Source organism: Sander lucioperca, chromosome 5 (genome assembly GCF_008315115.2).
Source record: "Sander lucioperca isolate FBNREF2018 chromosome 5, SLUC_FBN_1.2, whole genome shotgun sequence".
NCBI classification, from domain to species: domain Eukaryota; kingdom Metazoa; phylum Chordata; class Actinopteri; order Perciformes; family Percidae; genus Sander; species Sander lucioperca.
The window spans coordinates 38,625,481-38,642,209 of record NC_050177.1 but is presented as its reverse complement, the minus strand read 5'-3'; the positions used below and the strand labels follow the sequence as shown (position 1 = coordinate 38,642,209).

Sequence of the window (16,729 nt, the reverse complement as noted above, 5' to 3'; positions counted from 1 at the left end):
GTATATGGAAATCCTGGAGATTTCTTAGTGGGTATACTACGTATACCTGCGTATCACATAGACTACACCACTGATCACTACGTGTTGCTGTATCTCTCCGTGGGAATTTCGTTTAGGTCCAGACTTCATCCAGATCTGTGAGACTGACCCCACTGCTCCTGCAATTAAACCTGGATCACTAAGCTGAGGCTCTGATCAGTGAGATGTAGGTAAAAGATAGTGCTGCTCAAAGTCTAGAGGTATCATTTCAGAAAACTCCAAGAAATGGCAAAGAGGTAATCATAGGAGGTATTTTGCAACCAAAGGTGAGAGAGCTGATTACACCCCTGAGGGAATGAAATTCAGACTGATTATTATTATTATTATCACTGAAGCGTGGGTGATCATGTTATTCATTTAAAAAAAACTACATTTCAGACGATGTTATTAGAGAGAACAGATTATGTATTTCAGGCACTGTCTTTAATGTGGCCCATCTACAGTAAGGATCTTGAACAGAACCTTATCTTCTATGAAAAAAAAATCCAGGGCTTGATGCAGCGTTGATATATTTTATTTAGTGTTGATGCAGTTAATATAGGTCCACGTCTGTTGTGAAATTGAATTGATACACTTTAGGAAATCAAACGGCTGTTTGGAGAGCCTGCCTCTGAGCCACTGACAGATGTACATCCTGAACGCAAGTCATGCTTAACTTGCAATTTACAATGAGAGAGTGATCAAAGGTGACACATTCAAATTGGGCGACAGAGAGGATTAAGCATGTGTGTCCTCTACAGCTCAAAGTCTTTCTCTTTTTTTGCTTTCTTTCTTGATGTATTTTCCCACGTCCTTGCCTAAACAACCAACAATGTCCTTAGTAATCCAAACACGTACTGAATATCCTCACTAAACATCAAATTCTGCAAAAAATGTTCAGGGGAAAAATAGATGAGTAACTTGTGATGACAATTATCACCCTTCTTCATTTCATTAACGTTGAATGTCTTAAAGCCAATTCTAGTATGTTATCTTCGGTGTCATTTATACATATTTATATTATATTTCTGTGTCATTTGCCACTTCTTGCCTCAAAATGTGCATATTCCTTACTAACTGTTGTGATGTATGAAAACATGTAAAGAATGGAAATGTAAAATGATTGCTGCAAGCTTAAAGAGTTTTGGCAAATTGTGCAGATTAGTGTTAAAAGACTAAAAAACACCATGATTAAAAACTATAAATAGCAACTTAATAGTTACAGAAATAGACTCAGAAGCTTGAATCATAAAATCTGATTGTAGGATGTGAAAGAGTCAGCCCCTCCATGTCAGCTCAAATAACAATTATAATTTTGTCATGGTGTTTCAAGATTTGTATCTCTACTAAATCTATCCCAGCATGCACTGAACAGAAGGCAAGGAGAGCCTGAAAAATGGCTCATTAACAACCACAAGAACAAATGTGTACAGTTATTGGAGTTGACATGCCTGTCATGCTGAGAGTCCAGAGAGCAGAGAGTAGAGCAGACAGAGGACTTAAAGTCCAGGGAGAGTGTCCTTCTCATATTCAGAGGTAAGAGTCAAACCTTGAGAGTTGTAGTTACAGTAGAGATGATAGTTGTTTTTTTTGTGATAAAATCAACACAACAGAAATGCCAAAACCAACTTCCTTTGATAAACTCCCTGCTGAGACTAAATTGAGCTTTTAACAATCTTTCAGCAGAATGAAATAGTAGTTTATAATAGTTTATAAAATCTACTCAAAGAAAATCCTCTGATATAATGAAAGCAGCAAAGAGATTGTGAGAAATTATATTATGCATTGGTTTTCCATGCAAATAAAATTAAACTCATTTTCAAGAATGCAAAACACAAACTAAATCCTTCTTTCATTCACAGAACCAGTAACAATGCCAACACGTCTCAGCGAGAGGAACAATTTTACAAAATTCAGCATCGGCATAGACTGACAACATCAGAAACATTGTTGATGGAATATTCATTTGTGAATGAATGTATAGTTATTTAAGTTGATATTTCCCTTCCATCAAACCCCATGAGCAAAGCACTTTAAGACTTTATACAAGGCTGAAAAGCAGTGGTTCACTGCCCTCTCTCGTTGAAGGTTTAAAGTCTATCGTAGGTGTTCAGATACATTTATAAATATCATCAACTCCAGCTCTCCCAGTAACTTCTTGCAAAATCTGCTGATGCATAAGAAGTACAGTTAAAAAAGGGCTTTACTTCTTTTAGAGCAAATACTGGTCAATCACAAATTTCAACAAATCTTCAGTTATTTGTCTCAAAATGCTAGTTTCTGACTTCTGCATTGCTGGTTGGGTCGTCTGTTTCTACTAAAGTATTGTCAGTTTAGAACAAGAATATTGCATGTTAACAGAGTGAAATTATCATTCAATTGTTAAATTTTCAAAATTATTTCGAAAGGAAAAGGTGAAGATGAGCAATATCTTACAGTTTCACAACTTGGTTTTATTAGCCTATATCATGTCCATTTTCTCAACACGTTTTGTCAACATATGTAAAGTGACTTACTAAACCTTAAGAAAAAGAACTGTCTACTAAACAGCAGCAAGGTAGAACCAACGACCTGCTGCAAAAACCTTTTCACCAAACATCTCCATGCCCAGAAGCCACTCACAGAAAGCATATTGAAGAAAGTAGTTTTTAGATGTCACATCATTTCTGTCTTCAAATTCAAACCGTCACCTCGCTGTCATTTGAGGTTACAAACAAACATGACTCCTGCTACAGCTTTGAGACGCTACACTAGAGATGACTTGCTCCATCTTTGTGGCCAAAAGGGTGCGAATGTTTCATCATCCACAGTATGCTACTCACCATGGTGCAGCTGCCCTCCGTGTCGTCGTCCAGCAGGCCGAGTCTACACAGAGCTTTCTCATTCCTCAGCCAGTACTCCGACGAGTCCAGCATACTGTTACTGCACAGCACCTACAGCACACAGATAAACCCATGCTCAGGTAGAGTAGAACAGAGACACACATTGAGCACATGACACATGACACATGACACACACACACACACATACACACACACACACACACACACACACACACACACACACACACACACACACACACACACACACACACACATACACACACACACACACACACACACACACACACACACACACACACACACACACACACACACACACACACACATCTGCGTTTCCCCCTCTGGTTGTTGGGATCAATTGACCTTTCTCCAGGACCTTCATTTCAAGGATAAGTGTCCTTGGCACAAGATCAACAATCTGTCAGCTAATCAGACACTGCACAGTAGATATACCTCCTCCCTGGAGGGACATTTTAAAGAAGGCTTCAGGAAGAAGGCTTCAGCCATTGGGCTGCCTTTGTCAATGACAGGACTGACATACTCATTTGTCATTAATTATTGATTTTGCTGTTTTAATAACTATCTAATTACAATGCCAATTTATTTACAAGGGTAAAATAAGAGATTCACTTGATGCTTATCACAGTGCTAGGGTTTGACCATATGGTATATTTATATTTATCTGTAAAAGCAGAGGAAAAAAGACTGTTTGCACCACATATGTTCAGCAGATAAAAGATTCAAATCACATGCTATAAATAAAATCATTCTTACATAATTACTTTGACATATGACAGATACTACGTGTGTGTTCTCACTGTGTATTTATAGTGACAAATAATGCCCCCTCAGGAACAGACCATCTGTGCAGGCCTTCGGCCAGGTAAAGGTGACGTAGCCTCAGCTGATCTAACCGAGAGCAATCCTATCAAAGGCTGCTGGCACGGGTCAGCGGAGCTGGAGGCCCAATTGTAAGAAAGAAAGACGTCACATTGTGCCTCTACAGGACACTTGAGTGGAAGTCAGTTAAGATCAGGAGCGGTAGGCTAATTAGGGACCACGCACCAGCGAGCCCACACAAAGTTAAAGGACACATTGCACACACACAACACACACACACACACACACACACACACACACACACACACACACACACACACAGTAAGCTACACACACAAATAGACCTACACAAAATTTGAAAGGAAATTCAATCTAGCCTCCACCTCAGCCCACTGATCTGTGCTATTTCCCATCCTGTCTCTCTCTCACTGGGGGATGATAAATCTACTGGGCTGACCTGAGAGCCTGGCTGTTCTTCTTATTGCACAACCCCTGGGTGTGACAGGCACCCCTGGGAGGAGGAAATGAAAATCTTTGCACTAACGGGGAGGCAGATTTTGATGACAGGTGCATGGGCACACGAACAGAGAAAAGAAGACAAAAAGTAGTTGACGAGTGGTCACACAGTAGACAGACAGAGGGACACACACAGGTAGTTAGATGTACACATCCATCCTTTTTTACCTTCTTGCAGGCGCTGATGGACAAGGCCACGGTGCTCTCCGTGCTGCCTCCCTCCACCTTGATGGCCTCTGAGCCTTCAAACATGGCAGACGACTGGAAGTTACTGGAAGGCAAAAAGGACACAAAGTTGACTTTGTCAGAGCAAGTTCTTGTCAAGCGTGCAACACCTCCATTCAGTAATCTGGGAGCAGCCCATAGCCTGTCACATCTGTTCATCCTGTACAGCTGAGGCACTCGTCCAATGAATTAACCAGCTATCGTCAGACAGGAGAATAATGTCAATATTTTGAGCCAAATGCTTAATTCCTTCACTTAGATTATTATTACCCAGGCTAGCAAAACTGCATCAGGACAGCCTCTAATGCCCAATTTAAGAAAAAATGTCAAGTTTATGGCAAAGTGACACCTCAATCATTTGTCATGAAAGGATCATGAATAGTGCAAACAATGGTAGGTGTTGCTCTGGATATCAAGACATTTCTTTTATCATATTATTATTTATGAGAAGCCATTGCAGCACCTGCTAAAATGTTTCTTTCTGTGATGTTTTCTCTCTCTGCATAAACACACTCATGACACAGACTCTCCCTAGTAAAGCCCACTGCATGGTTTTTGCAGAAGGCTATCAGGCTATACTGTATGCATCCAAGCATTCAAGTGTCAAAAATGCATGGCTGCTTTACCAAATCATGAAATTTGACAGCAATGGCGACAGAGGATTATTAGGGAAAATAATAGGGAAACACAACAAGTGACCTTCATTCATAAGACAAAATTCTTCAACAATCTGTAGTAATGGGAATGTCTGTCAGGCTACGGCGAGCCAAAACACAACATAGCAAACTCAAAAATCCCAGGAAGGCATCATTATCCTCCGTGCATGCTTTCACTGAGATAAACCAAATCAAAGCTTATTTGGAATTGCATTAATGAGGATCAATTTCCAAAAATAAAGAGGCTAGGGATGCACATTTAAATAGGAACAGCTGTTTTTTTCTGTAATACACATATTTCAAGCAAATTAAAAAGCATTTCATTTTGAAAGCCCCCAAGGGATCACACAACTGTATCTATTTGCAGTTAATAAACATGACTGATGTAAATAACTGGCCGGACACTGAAAAAAAAAATGATGCACTGGAGATAAGTGGATATAATTTGCTTTCAATAGGCTGCTGCATCTGGAAGGCACACATCAAAACACCCATCCAAGACAGACACACACACACACACACACACACACACACGCACGCACGCACACACACACACACACACACACACACACACACACACACACACACACACACACACACACACACACACACACAGGCAATGATTCTGAAGGTAATATGTTGGATGCATGCAGTATATTGGAAAAAAACAACACTGTAAAAAAGTGGAAGTGAAAAACACTGTAACCCCCCCCCAAAAAAAAACAACATATAGGTACTGGTCTGTCTGTGGAGTTCATGCAAATGGTGAATTATTTCTGCATAAATTGAAGACCAGCAGTATAAGATTCGTCATGCAAGACCTCCTTTCTAATCTTTGCCGCTTAACGACCTTTCCATCACGACACGGTGATGATTGACAGATTGGTGCGCTCTGGCGCTCCCGGGGCTCCCGGGGCTCCCAGGTCCCAGGTACCCAGCAGACATCCGCCTGTGTGGAGGACACAATTAACCCCTGAAATAGCTGGCTTTCAAGGACTGCCCCCTGTCCACTGTTGTAATTTACTGTGAAAGCATTGTGCCAATTGAGTGGTGCAGGCACTTTTGGTGCAAGCCTTCGGATTTCACTGCTTTGGAAAGAGTTTAACTGCACAAAGCAATGTGGCAGGTTTAGGTCCTGTAGCTGCAGAAACGTTACATTTTAGCTCGGAAGAAAAACAGACAGAGGACTAAAGCTTTTTTTATTTTTTTAAACAAACAGCATTTCAATTTTAAACGCGATTGTTGTGCACTTTTCTTCATTGCCACACATTTCTATTATTCAGGACAGGCAAGCTGAAGCATCTTGTTTATTGCAAACACTGACAGTCGACTGTGAAAGCGGCTTTGCTGCAACACTGCGTGGATGTTGGTGCGCCTTTTTCCAACACTAAACACAAACTGACACTTTGCACAGTCAAAAGATTACTACGCTTTGATTCAATACAACATCAAACATCACACTCACATTATCCCAGTGCTTTTGTAAAATTATCTAAATTACTATAGGCTATTTCAAAAGCCTGCTAAAACAGCGAATCCATATGTGAAATGTTGTAGGAGAATATTGGAGTGGCAGTATAGATTTAACAAAAAGTAGAGGTTCTCTTCTGAATACCAGACGTACAGTTGAAGTGCCTAAAACATGATGTTTATTTCGTTTGGGAATATGCGCCTATGACCATTGATATATTTTTTTTAAATCCCGGAGTAATAAACAGCCTCTTACCTCGGCGTTTTCAGAAGGCAATCTGCGCCTGCCATTCTGTCAAAAACAAACAGCCAAACTGTCCTCAACCGGTGCGATTATTTCGTCTGTGGGGGCTGGGAGACAGAGACAGGGAGAGCGCAGCGCCTCGATGCGTAATTGTCCCCGGGACACTCGGGTTCAGATGCGCATCCCCGGCCGAGCACTGAAGGAATCTCTGACTGTTTTACCGTGACTGGAGAAGGACTGTGGTGAACTGAGCCTCACGGTACCAGCAGCAGCGGTAGCAGCACACCACTGTCTGGCCTGCGCGTCTCTCCGCCAAGTGCCGAGTGCAGGCGCAGGAGCCCCGCATGGATCAAAACGTAATGAGCTGCACGACGCAGACAAGGGGAGTAATATGGACATTGCGCGCACGTGTCAACGCACGGACGCACGCGCACAAGTACGTAGTTGTTTTGCTACCAATACACTAAATATGAACCCAAGTTAACTACTTACAGTATGTGCTTCCTGAAGGCTACTTGACACTGAAAATGGAGAAAGTAGTACTAACTGTTTCCATAAACTGATTGATTGATAACAGCAGCAACAACAGTGAAATTAGGAATTAATAAAGGCTAAATAAATAGTAACTAAATATCTCCATCACATCTGAAACAAATGATTGATCTATAGAGAAGAGACACAGGCTTTAATAGGACAGAAGGACACTCTATCAGATATCATTCAAACTTTCAGCTGCATGAGAATTTCCCCAATTATTAAGGCAGGTGCTCTACCTCATGTTACAACACAAGGTGTGCGCAGGAGATTTTATGGTTAACCTGCTTTTTGCCCTCAATAAGCACACAAAACCCGACATCTCTGAACATATTTCAAGTGCTTATTTTCAAGCAAACAGCAAAAGCAGATGTGCGCATGCTATTACTGTTGTATATACCTATGTGTGACCAAGCCATAGGGAATAAACTTTAATCACATTCACTGAGCAGTCCCCATGGAAATATCAACGTCTTCAGTGTATCTTCCTGTGTATAATTTCGGAGAGTGGGTTTAAATGTTCAGTCACATTGTCCTGTGGTAACTTTCTGAAGAGTGATAGTCAGTGATAAGGCTTTTTAACACATTGGAAAATAATTCATGTTGTTTACAGAGCCTAGCTGGTACTGGATTCTTGAGGTACTTTGAAATCAGAAGGACCTAATGATCAGCCACATCAACACGTAATATTACCAAACATTTTAGATTATGATGCCTTAAACTTTGTTATAAGATAATTTTCTAGTGGACAAACTATGAAATTGTATCACTGTTTCTATATTACTGCAATTTGTTGTTGCTTGCCAGCTGACATACAACAATACGATATAGGCCTACTGTATATGTGATAAGATCAAATTAGATGTAATGCCTATATATTCATCAGGCTCTGGTTGTTTAGTAATTTGTGATGTGTTTATAAAATTGTGTTTTATACGAATACTATCTGGACTTATTTGATCACTTACAACTGCATACATTTATTTTTTGGCCACCTGGGGGCAGCACAACAAGCTGTAAACACAACTGTGACATTTATTCACCTTAAAGTTAAAGGGGTGATAGAATGCAAAACCGATTTTACCTTGTCATAGTTGATAAGGTAGGTAAATAGGATATATATATAGAACCTCAAAATCCCATTGACACCTCTTCCCTCTGCAAATTTCACAATTTGAAACTGCTGCTGAAAACGGGCGAATCTGAACAAAGCTAAAAGTTGACGTCAACTTCTCAATTCCTCCTCATTTGGCTCTACCTTCTATCTTTGTAACGCCCCAAAATTTACATAGGCCACTAACTGGCCAGTTAGTCTTCTAAATCTAGGTCGCGCAAATCTCAGACACTTTCTACATTGTTCGCCTGAACTTGCATTACTAAATTCACTTCTGATCCTTTTTTATGCAAGAAATCGCCTATATAAAGCTCAAATATGGGCCGTTTGGCTAATTGCAAATTTAGTACGACTGTTTTGGAGTTCAGCAGCTCCACAGTATGCCGTGACAGCGGCGCAGTGCTTGCCCGGATCGCTGGCTTTCTGCCTGGACTGTCAGACCCTGCTGCACGCTGGCTGGAGCTCTCTCAGGAGATACGGAATACTGGCCCAGAGAAAAGCGGACAATTGAGCGGGACATGTGGATTTAAATCAGTGGCGCAGTGGACTCGCAATGGGTGGTGCGCAGGAGCTGCCTGCCGGCGGCGGTTCACAGTACATTAACTTTTTTTTCCAACATGGATCCTCAGAGAACGGTGTCGAAAGCATTGGTGTGTGTGTTTGCGCGACACACAGGAGGATGAATACACTGTAACGAAACTCTGTATCTGGTGCTTTGTACAGTAAGATTAGTTGATGAGTTTGTGTGTTGGCCGGGCAGAAATCAAGTTTGAAGCCAGCGGCATAGCGGGCATGCCTGGACATGTCTGTAACGTTGTCTTTGGAACGTTAACGGACAGTGTGAAGAAAGCTGCCGCTGAGGAAAAAAGGGATTGTGTATGTGTGTGTGTGTGTGTGTGTGTGTGTGTGTGTCATGTGTCATGTGTCATATGCTCAATGTGTGTCTCTGTTCTACTCTACCTGAGCATGGGTTTATCTGTGTGCTGTAGGTGCTGTGCAGTAACAGTATGCTGGACTCATCGGAATACTGGCTGAGGAATGAGAAAGCTCTGTGTAGACTCGGCCTGCTGGACGACGACACGGAGGGCAGCTGCAGTGTGTGTGGTGGCGGCGGGGGAGGGCGGGGACATGGGCACAGAGGGGAACGTGTATGTGTGTGTGTATCTCTCTGTGTGTGTGTGTGTGTGTGTGTGTGTTTGCTAAGCTCAACCAATCAGTGTGCAGCTCATCTAAATATTCACGAGCAGACCATATAAGGCAGAAAAGCTCTCGTTTCAGTCCAGTTTCAGTCCCATTTAACAGGGTAGCATTAGGGCAAAAAAAAACAGCAAAAGAGACATTTTCAGCCCAAGCAATGTTACATACCCTATTAGGTGACCTTAAGGAACAGCATGAAATACCGTATATAACCATTCTATCACCCCTTTAATATGGCGAGTTGGTAGGTGTTTCAGGTGACATGGCTGAATGTAAGTCTAACATTCACTCCCTTTTAGCTTTGTTTTTGCCTTCACCAACTCCTGAGGGAAATATGTGACTCTTAAACTGCTAAGTGTTCCACCATGTATACCAGCTAGTTGCTAATGTTGTCTGTGTGCTGTTTGGTGCTGGGCAGAGTACAGTTCATCAGAGCTTGTTTGCTGCCAGCTGCGCCTGGAAACAAGGTTGATGAGAGCTGTGACAGTGAACCAAAATATATCAATGAGCTTAAAGAAGCTAAAGCACTCCTAGGGCTGAGGGGAGCTGTTCTGTTTGTGATAATTTTCTGTGAGTTCGTCACTAACTTTGATATGACACATAGTCACAATGACCCATTTTTTCCGAATATTGCAGCACTAAAGTTGTATATTTTTTGTAATCAAGCCAGCTAAATAGTTTTTAATTATCTGATTGTGCAAATGAAAAATTGTGTTCAAATATATAATAATATATAATAATAATACTAATAATGAATAACTTTAATCACAACCCTTGCAAAAAATTTCATTTTTTGATATTTTAAAAGAAACAGCATACATAATTTCACTGGCATTCCTCTGAGCTAAAATATAAGGAATGCAATGATTCAAATCACATGCTATAAATAAAATCATTCTTACATAATTACTTTAACATATGACAGATATTCTGTGTGTGTTCTCACTGTGTATTTATAGTGACAAATAATGCCCCCTCAGGAACAGACCATCTGTGCAGGCCTTCGGCCAGGTAAAGGTGACGTAGCCTCAGCTGATCTAACCGAGAGCAATCCTATCAAAGGCTGCTGGCACGGGTCAGCGGAGCTGGAGGCCCAATTGTAAGAAAGAAAGACGTCACATTGTGCCTCTACAGGACACTTGAGTGGAAGTCAGTTAAGATCAGGAGCGGTAGGCTAATTAGGGACCACACACCAGCAAGCCCACCCACACACACACACACACACACACACACACACACACACACACACACACACACACACACAAACACTCCAGATTTCCAATTGTCACTTGAGACAGCTGTCATCTCCATCACCTTAGCAGCAAAAACATTATATATATATATATATATAGTATTGAGAGTAATAGCTATGTTCTATAACAAAGTAAACTAACTACTACTTTCTACTTTCATGCTTCTCAGTTGAGGAAATCAGTTTTGCCAGCTGAATATTTTCATTAAAAGAAATAGTTGCAATGAGGTGTGCTAAGGAAGCAAAATTAATTCTTAAACATGAACCTAATGATAAAACAAATACCTGTTTTAACATTTAAAAAAAAATAAGCTACAGATTATCACACCAAAACAAATCAAACTATCATCAGGGGGAAAATCTTCAGAACCAACAAAGCCAGACTTGCATAAACATCAGTGTAAACAACAAATGCAGTATGTACATAACACACTGAATTATCCCCATTTCCAATCCTCAGAAGCTACAGTAAGTCTGAGAACCCTTCTCAGACAAACGGAATAGAGTGACATCACCCTCCTTTACTCTCTGTATAAATGTAAATAGTAAAACCACTTTGAATGCGAGAACATTGACAGGATGTTCCCTGCCAGTAAACAACTGTATGTGTATGACATAGCTGGTCCGGAGGGTCGCAGGTTCAAGTCCCAGTACGGACCAAAGTACAGAGTGTGGATTGGTAGCTGGAGAGATGCCAGTTCACCTCCTGGGCACTGCCAGGTGCTATTGAGCAACCGTACCCTCCCCCAACCGCTCAGGGCACTGGTCCAGCACTGGCAGCCCACTCACTCTGACATCTCTCCATTAGTGCATGAATAGGTCCTGAGCATGTGTGTGTGTGTATTTCAGGCCTGTGTGTAGTGATTTCTAACAGAGTGTAAATTGTAATTTCCCCACTGGGGATCAATAAACAGTATAAATTATAATTTTTATTATTAAATTATTATTTAATTGAAAAAAGTATCATTTAGGAACTGGTACCAAAGTCACGGTATTGGTATCTGTACCAGTATCAAATTTTGATACAAATGATTCCCCACCCTATGTATGTATGTTTACCTACTTTTCTTATGTCACTGGTTGAAATTGTGATCAAATAACTAGTAACTTCAGTAGAAGCATGTGTATGAGACAAGAAGAAATATTAAGTATGAAGTATAGAGCTGAAGTATTTTGGTTTTGGCAGAACAGAAACTCCCACATTGTCTCTCAGATTTGTGCTGTTTGGGTGTTGTGCATGTGACCTTAAAAGGTGACCCAAATTGCATTTCAACACAATCCCCTTCATCACCTGCACTGTCTAAATATAGATGTAGGATCAGTGTTAAGAGCATGAAGATTATCTGTTGGGTTTTATGCTGTTGCACAGATTTGTATTTTTTTGCATCCTACAGTACAAGATTAAGCACTTTTAATCGCCACAAACAATACATTGATTGGCTTTGAAAGTATTGAATTTATTACATGTGTTTTGAGAATAAACCCAGACTTTAATAGTGCAATATAACGTGTATCACTTAAACACACAATCCCAACACAAACAGTATGCTTTAAACCAAGTGCTTGTTAAATTATCCAACAGCATGTAAAGACCACGGCCAATTTCTGCAGATTGCCCTGGTCTGCTGAGCTGTGAAAATAAGCAGGGTTTGAACTTCTCTATTTTTTTTTTGGTCACTTTTTGTGTGTGCAGCCAAGCGCAACATCATGAATGCCTTCGAGGACAGACTGTCTGAACGTGTGCTCCGCTATCCTCATTTGATTGATTCATTGTGTCTCTCTGCTGTCTATAACGGCAGGTTTTTATCCCCATCTTCGAGTGTATCCAGATACAGACTGCATTTTAATGGTGTAAATGGGGTCACAATGTGATGTCACCACTAACAGGTGTGTTTGACAGATCTACCAGTCTATATCCTTGACGTTCCACTTCCGGGATTGCTCCGATGCCGATGGAAATTCAACTAGATTTCACAAATTTAGGCCGGATATCCGTTGCCTTGGGCTTCCTTTGTGTTGGCATTTTAAACTCCGGTTGATTTATGAGGACTATGGTTAACCTTTTCTCAGATCTCTGCAGGGTAAACCCAGACAGCTAGCTAGACTATTTGTCCAATCTAAGTTTTCTGTTGCACGATTAAAACAACTTTTGAACGTACACATGTTCCACCAAAACAAGTTCCTTCCCGAGGCTATTTTGCAGTGGCACCACGGCTTTTCCTGGTGCCGCCCAAGACAATTGTGATTGGTTTAAAGAAATGCCAATAAACCAGAGCACGTTTTTCTCCCATCCCGGAACGCTGTGTGGACTAGCCAGACCCTCCTCCGCAGCGCCGCGGTGGAGGAAGGTCTGGCAAAGAGAAACTACAGATCAACAGACCTCGACAGCTCACAAAGGAGTTCCGCCCATACAAGCAACTTCTCTAGCCTTTTAACAGAAAGTAAAAGTCCCATGACAGTTCTACTCTGCATGGCATTCATGCATTTAGGCTCAGTATGCATTCCAGCAAAAGGTCATCAGGTCCTAACTGGTTTGAAACAGTTGTAAACAGTCGCATGGCAACATCGAGTCAGTTTTAGTTTATTTTTCAACGGAGCCGCCAGACAGATAATAAACGACCAGTAACAGCTTACCAAGAAGATATACTACACAAACTATCGCACATGAAGATGCATAGATCTTTAATACCAAACGCCAACAGTCAAACTTCACTGACGTTTAGTGCAACACACATGACAAAATATGAAGCATGTGTTTCCTCCTTGGACTCCTTCAGTGTTTCCCCACTTTTGCTCTTCACACAACTTCCTCTTACTTTTGTTCTCCTTATCATGTCCTGCTCTTCCTCTTTCTTCGTCTTTTTCATCACTCTCTCTGTTGCCCTCCACACATCTTAATCCAAAGGCTTTTTCAGAGGGGGAACTAATCCATTGCATGTTCTTAAAATAAAAAATGGAAGAACAAGTAAAGTAGGGATGAAAGCTCAGACTTCTCTCATCAGCAGAGAGGAGACATCTGAGGGAGCTGGGAGAAAAAAAAGCCAACGTGAAGAGAGAATCAGCTGGAGTACAGGCTCTCTCAGTGTCAAAAGCCGTGTTTCAGTTGGGCTATTTTTAATTTAGCTACCAACTACAAAACAAAAACAAGGCACATGAGGGGAGGAAAGTGAGGTAGAGGAGAAGATAATGATAATGTACCTGAGCGGTTGTGACGTGAAGAGAATTATAGAATCAAGAGTGCAAAGGGTTCAACCTTGCAGCTGGGGCATTGCAAGTTCACAGAGAAGGTTCAGTCTGTAAATAAGTAAAGAGGTCTTGTCAAAATGAAAATAAGTCAGCTAGCTTGGAAGTCAGAGAGCATGTAATTCTACCTGGAGTTCATGGACTTCTTGTAGCTCTGCTTTGATGTCTAGTTCACAAAAGTTTGGATTTTGTAGTCATTCCAGAAAAAATAACCAGAGGTTTACATTTTTACCCATATTGTTGTGTAGTCAAGTAAATCATCAATAAACTCTTAAATTAGATTTTAAAAATTAAATGAAATAATAGATTAAACATGTTAAACTGATATTATTGATATATAGTGTCTATTCACAGTGATGGATAAGCAGTCGAGCCAATTCTTTTTTCAAGGTTATTCTTTTTGGGGGCTTTTCTGCCTTTAATTGATAGGACAGCTAGGTGAGAAAGGGGAAAGAGATGCAGGAAATCATCATAGGTTGGTTTCGAACCCTGGACCTCTGCATCGAGGCATAAATCTCTCAATATATGTGCGCCTGCTCTACCCACTGAGCCAACACGGCCACCAATTCACCAAATTCTGCCAAGAGACTTGGAAACAAGTGTGACTAAGGTCAAATTTGGATAGTCAAGAAAAACTGATATTCAAAGGTTACTGCAGCCTGAAAAGTTGAGTGCATGAGGGTAAAACCAACCGAGGTTTACGTTATAGGATGATAAACACAATCCTGTCTTCTGGCTGGCATTAAGTGAAGCATTGACTAGCTCGATGTTAAGCCACAATTTGCCTCAGTCAGTAAGTGTGGAGAAGAAGGGAAGACGGGGGCTCAACCACCCACTGTACTGTACTGTACAGTACAGTAGGTATACTTACTGTATATAAGAATTTGAATGAAAAACATTTTTCAAATTGACAACTATTTTCAAGATGTTAAATAGCTGTAAATGTTTCAGTAAAATAAAATAAATGAAGCCTAATTTTGTTAACTGAGCACTCAAAGCTTTTGAACTTTTTCATGGATTTTCATAAAATCAAATCATGTTTTTGATACTATTTATGTTTTTTTCAGCTATAGCAATTCAATGCAGGCATGGATTGGTCATCGGGAGTACTGGGAGATTTCCCGGTGGGCCGGTCTATTTGTTTGGGCTGCATGTGCTGCACGGCGGTCGAAAGCTTTTTATTTTTTTATCTTTATCAACATTCCACTAACGTTATAACACAAGTTACATACTGTGTACAAAATGCAGCTTTAGCTTAATTTACAGAGGCATCTTGATGACATCATGCTCCACCCTCAACCTTTAGCCATCTTGCCATCAAGAGCCAGGCAGCCTTTTTGACTCAGTGAGTACACTATCTTACTGACCACTTGGCTAAGTGGCAGTATTGGGGGCTGGTACATGTGTTGAAGGGGAGTACAAGGACCTGTGGTGTCTGGCTGATTGTGGTGGGCTGGTCTAGTTCCAAAAGTCCAGGGCTGATTTTTTTATACCAGTCCAGCTCTGATTCAATGTATCTATACATCCCGTATATTCCTCCTGTAATTACCTTTTTACTGTATATAGTAGTTTTGTTAGTGGCGGAGTCCGCCATTCCTGCGCACTTCCTGTTACTAGCTGTAATCATGGGTGTTACCAAATCAACCAGGACTGCCATCCTGATAGAACAGCAGATAGAAACTATGTTTTATGTATGAAGGGGCAATGTGAAAACAATGGCCACAGCAGGCTGCTGTTTCCAGTGAAAAAGCTCTAAAACTTTCTGTACTCTACCTGCTCAGTACCAAAGAGCAGACCAAGTTACAGACTACAGTAGTTGGTGAAGCAATTACAGCTATAGAGACAGATATTTCCCTCAGGAGTTGGTAGAGACCAAAAACAGAACTAAAAGAGAGTGAATATTGGATTTGAATTCATCAGGTGGACAGAAACTCAACTCCAAATGAATGATAATGTTGCTCCCTGCTGGATGTGTAAATCAGCAACTGTTTACTAACAAGTTCACTATAGCAACTTAAAAGTGAAATGTGTGACTGTTGAACTTTTTGCCTCAAAGTGGCCAAAAAAATCAGTAATGGAAGGTTTAAGGATTGTATCATTAAAGATCAATTTTCCTCTGTGGTTTGAGCAGACGATTTTGGCATTGAACTTTAGCCTGGACTTGTAGGCAGGTTGCATAGCTTCTCCCTCTTAGCTACCACATCATGAGGCTGTGGCTCAGTACTGGGCTGATGGGTGATGAGCCACTTGCTTAAATCATAGGGCATAGAAAGAGAGAACCAGCCGAGGACGCTAGTTATCTAGCTATCTAGACCGCGTCAAACTCAAAAAAAAAACTCATGAGACACACACACATACACATATGAAAATGAATTAGTATTTACTGACTCACAGTCATTTCTTGGATGTAATTAGAGGTAATGGCTTTGTTAATCAGAGTGATCATAGCCACCACTCTCCTCAGTTATTCCAGATATGTTTTTTTGTTGTTTTTTTTAAGATTATTTTTTGGGCATTTTAGGCCTTTATTTATACAGGACAGCTGAAGAAAGGGGAGAGAGAGGGAGAACGACATGC

General features: G+C 40.8%; 1 protein-coding gene across 4 annotated transcripts in view; it reads right to left on the bottom strand.

Moving 5' to 3' along the window:
• Positions 1-16,729, bottom strand: part of LOC116045528 (SPHK1 interactor, AKAP domain containing) — a 65,293-nt gene that overhangs the window by 26,927 nt on the left and 21,637 nt on the right. The window contains exons 1-4 of one of the 4 annotated variants that reach the window (XM_031293188.2): positions 6,825-7,179; positions 5,949-6,047; positions 4,386-4,488; positions 2,841-2,951 (exon numbers count right to left, since the gene is read on the bottom strand). In XM_031293188.2, the coding sequence (XP_031149048.1) occupies positions 2,841-2,951; positions 4,386-4,488; positions 5,949-6,047; positions 6,825-6,859 (348 nt within the window). In that variant the 5' untranslated portion in view covers positions 6,860-7,179. Of the gene's footprint in view, positions 1-2,840; positions 2,952-4,385; positions 4,489-5,948; positions 6,048-6,824; positions 7,180-16,729 lie in introns of those variants that run through there. The other 3 variants (XM_031293191.2, XM_031293190.2, XM_031293189.2) reach the window with 3 other exon arrangements.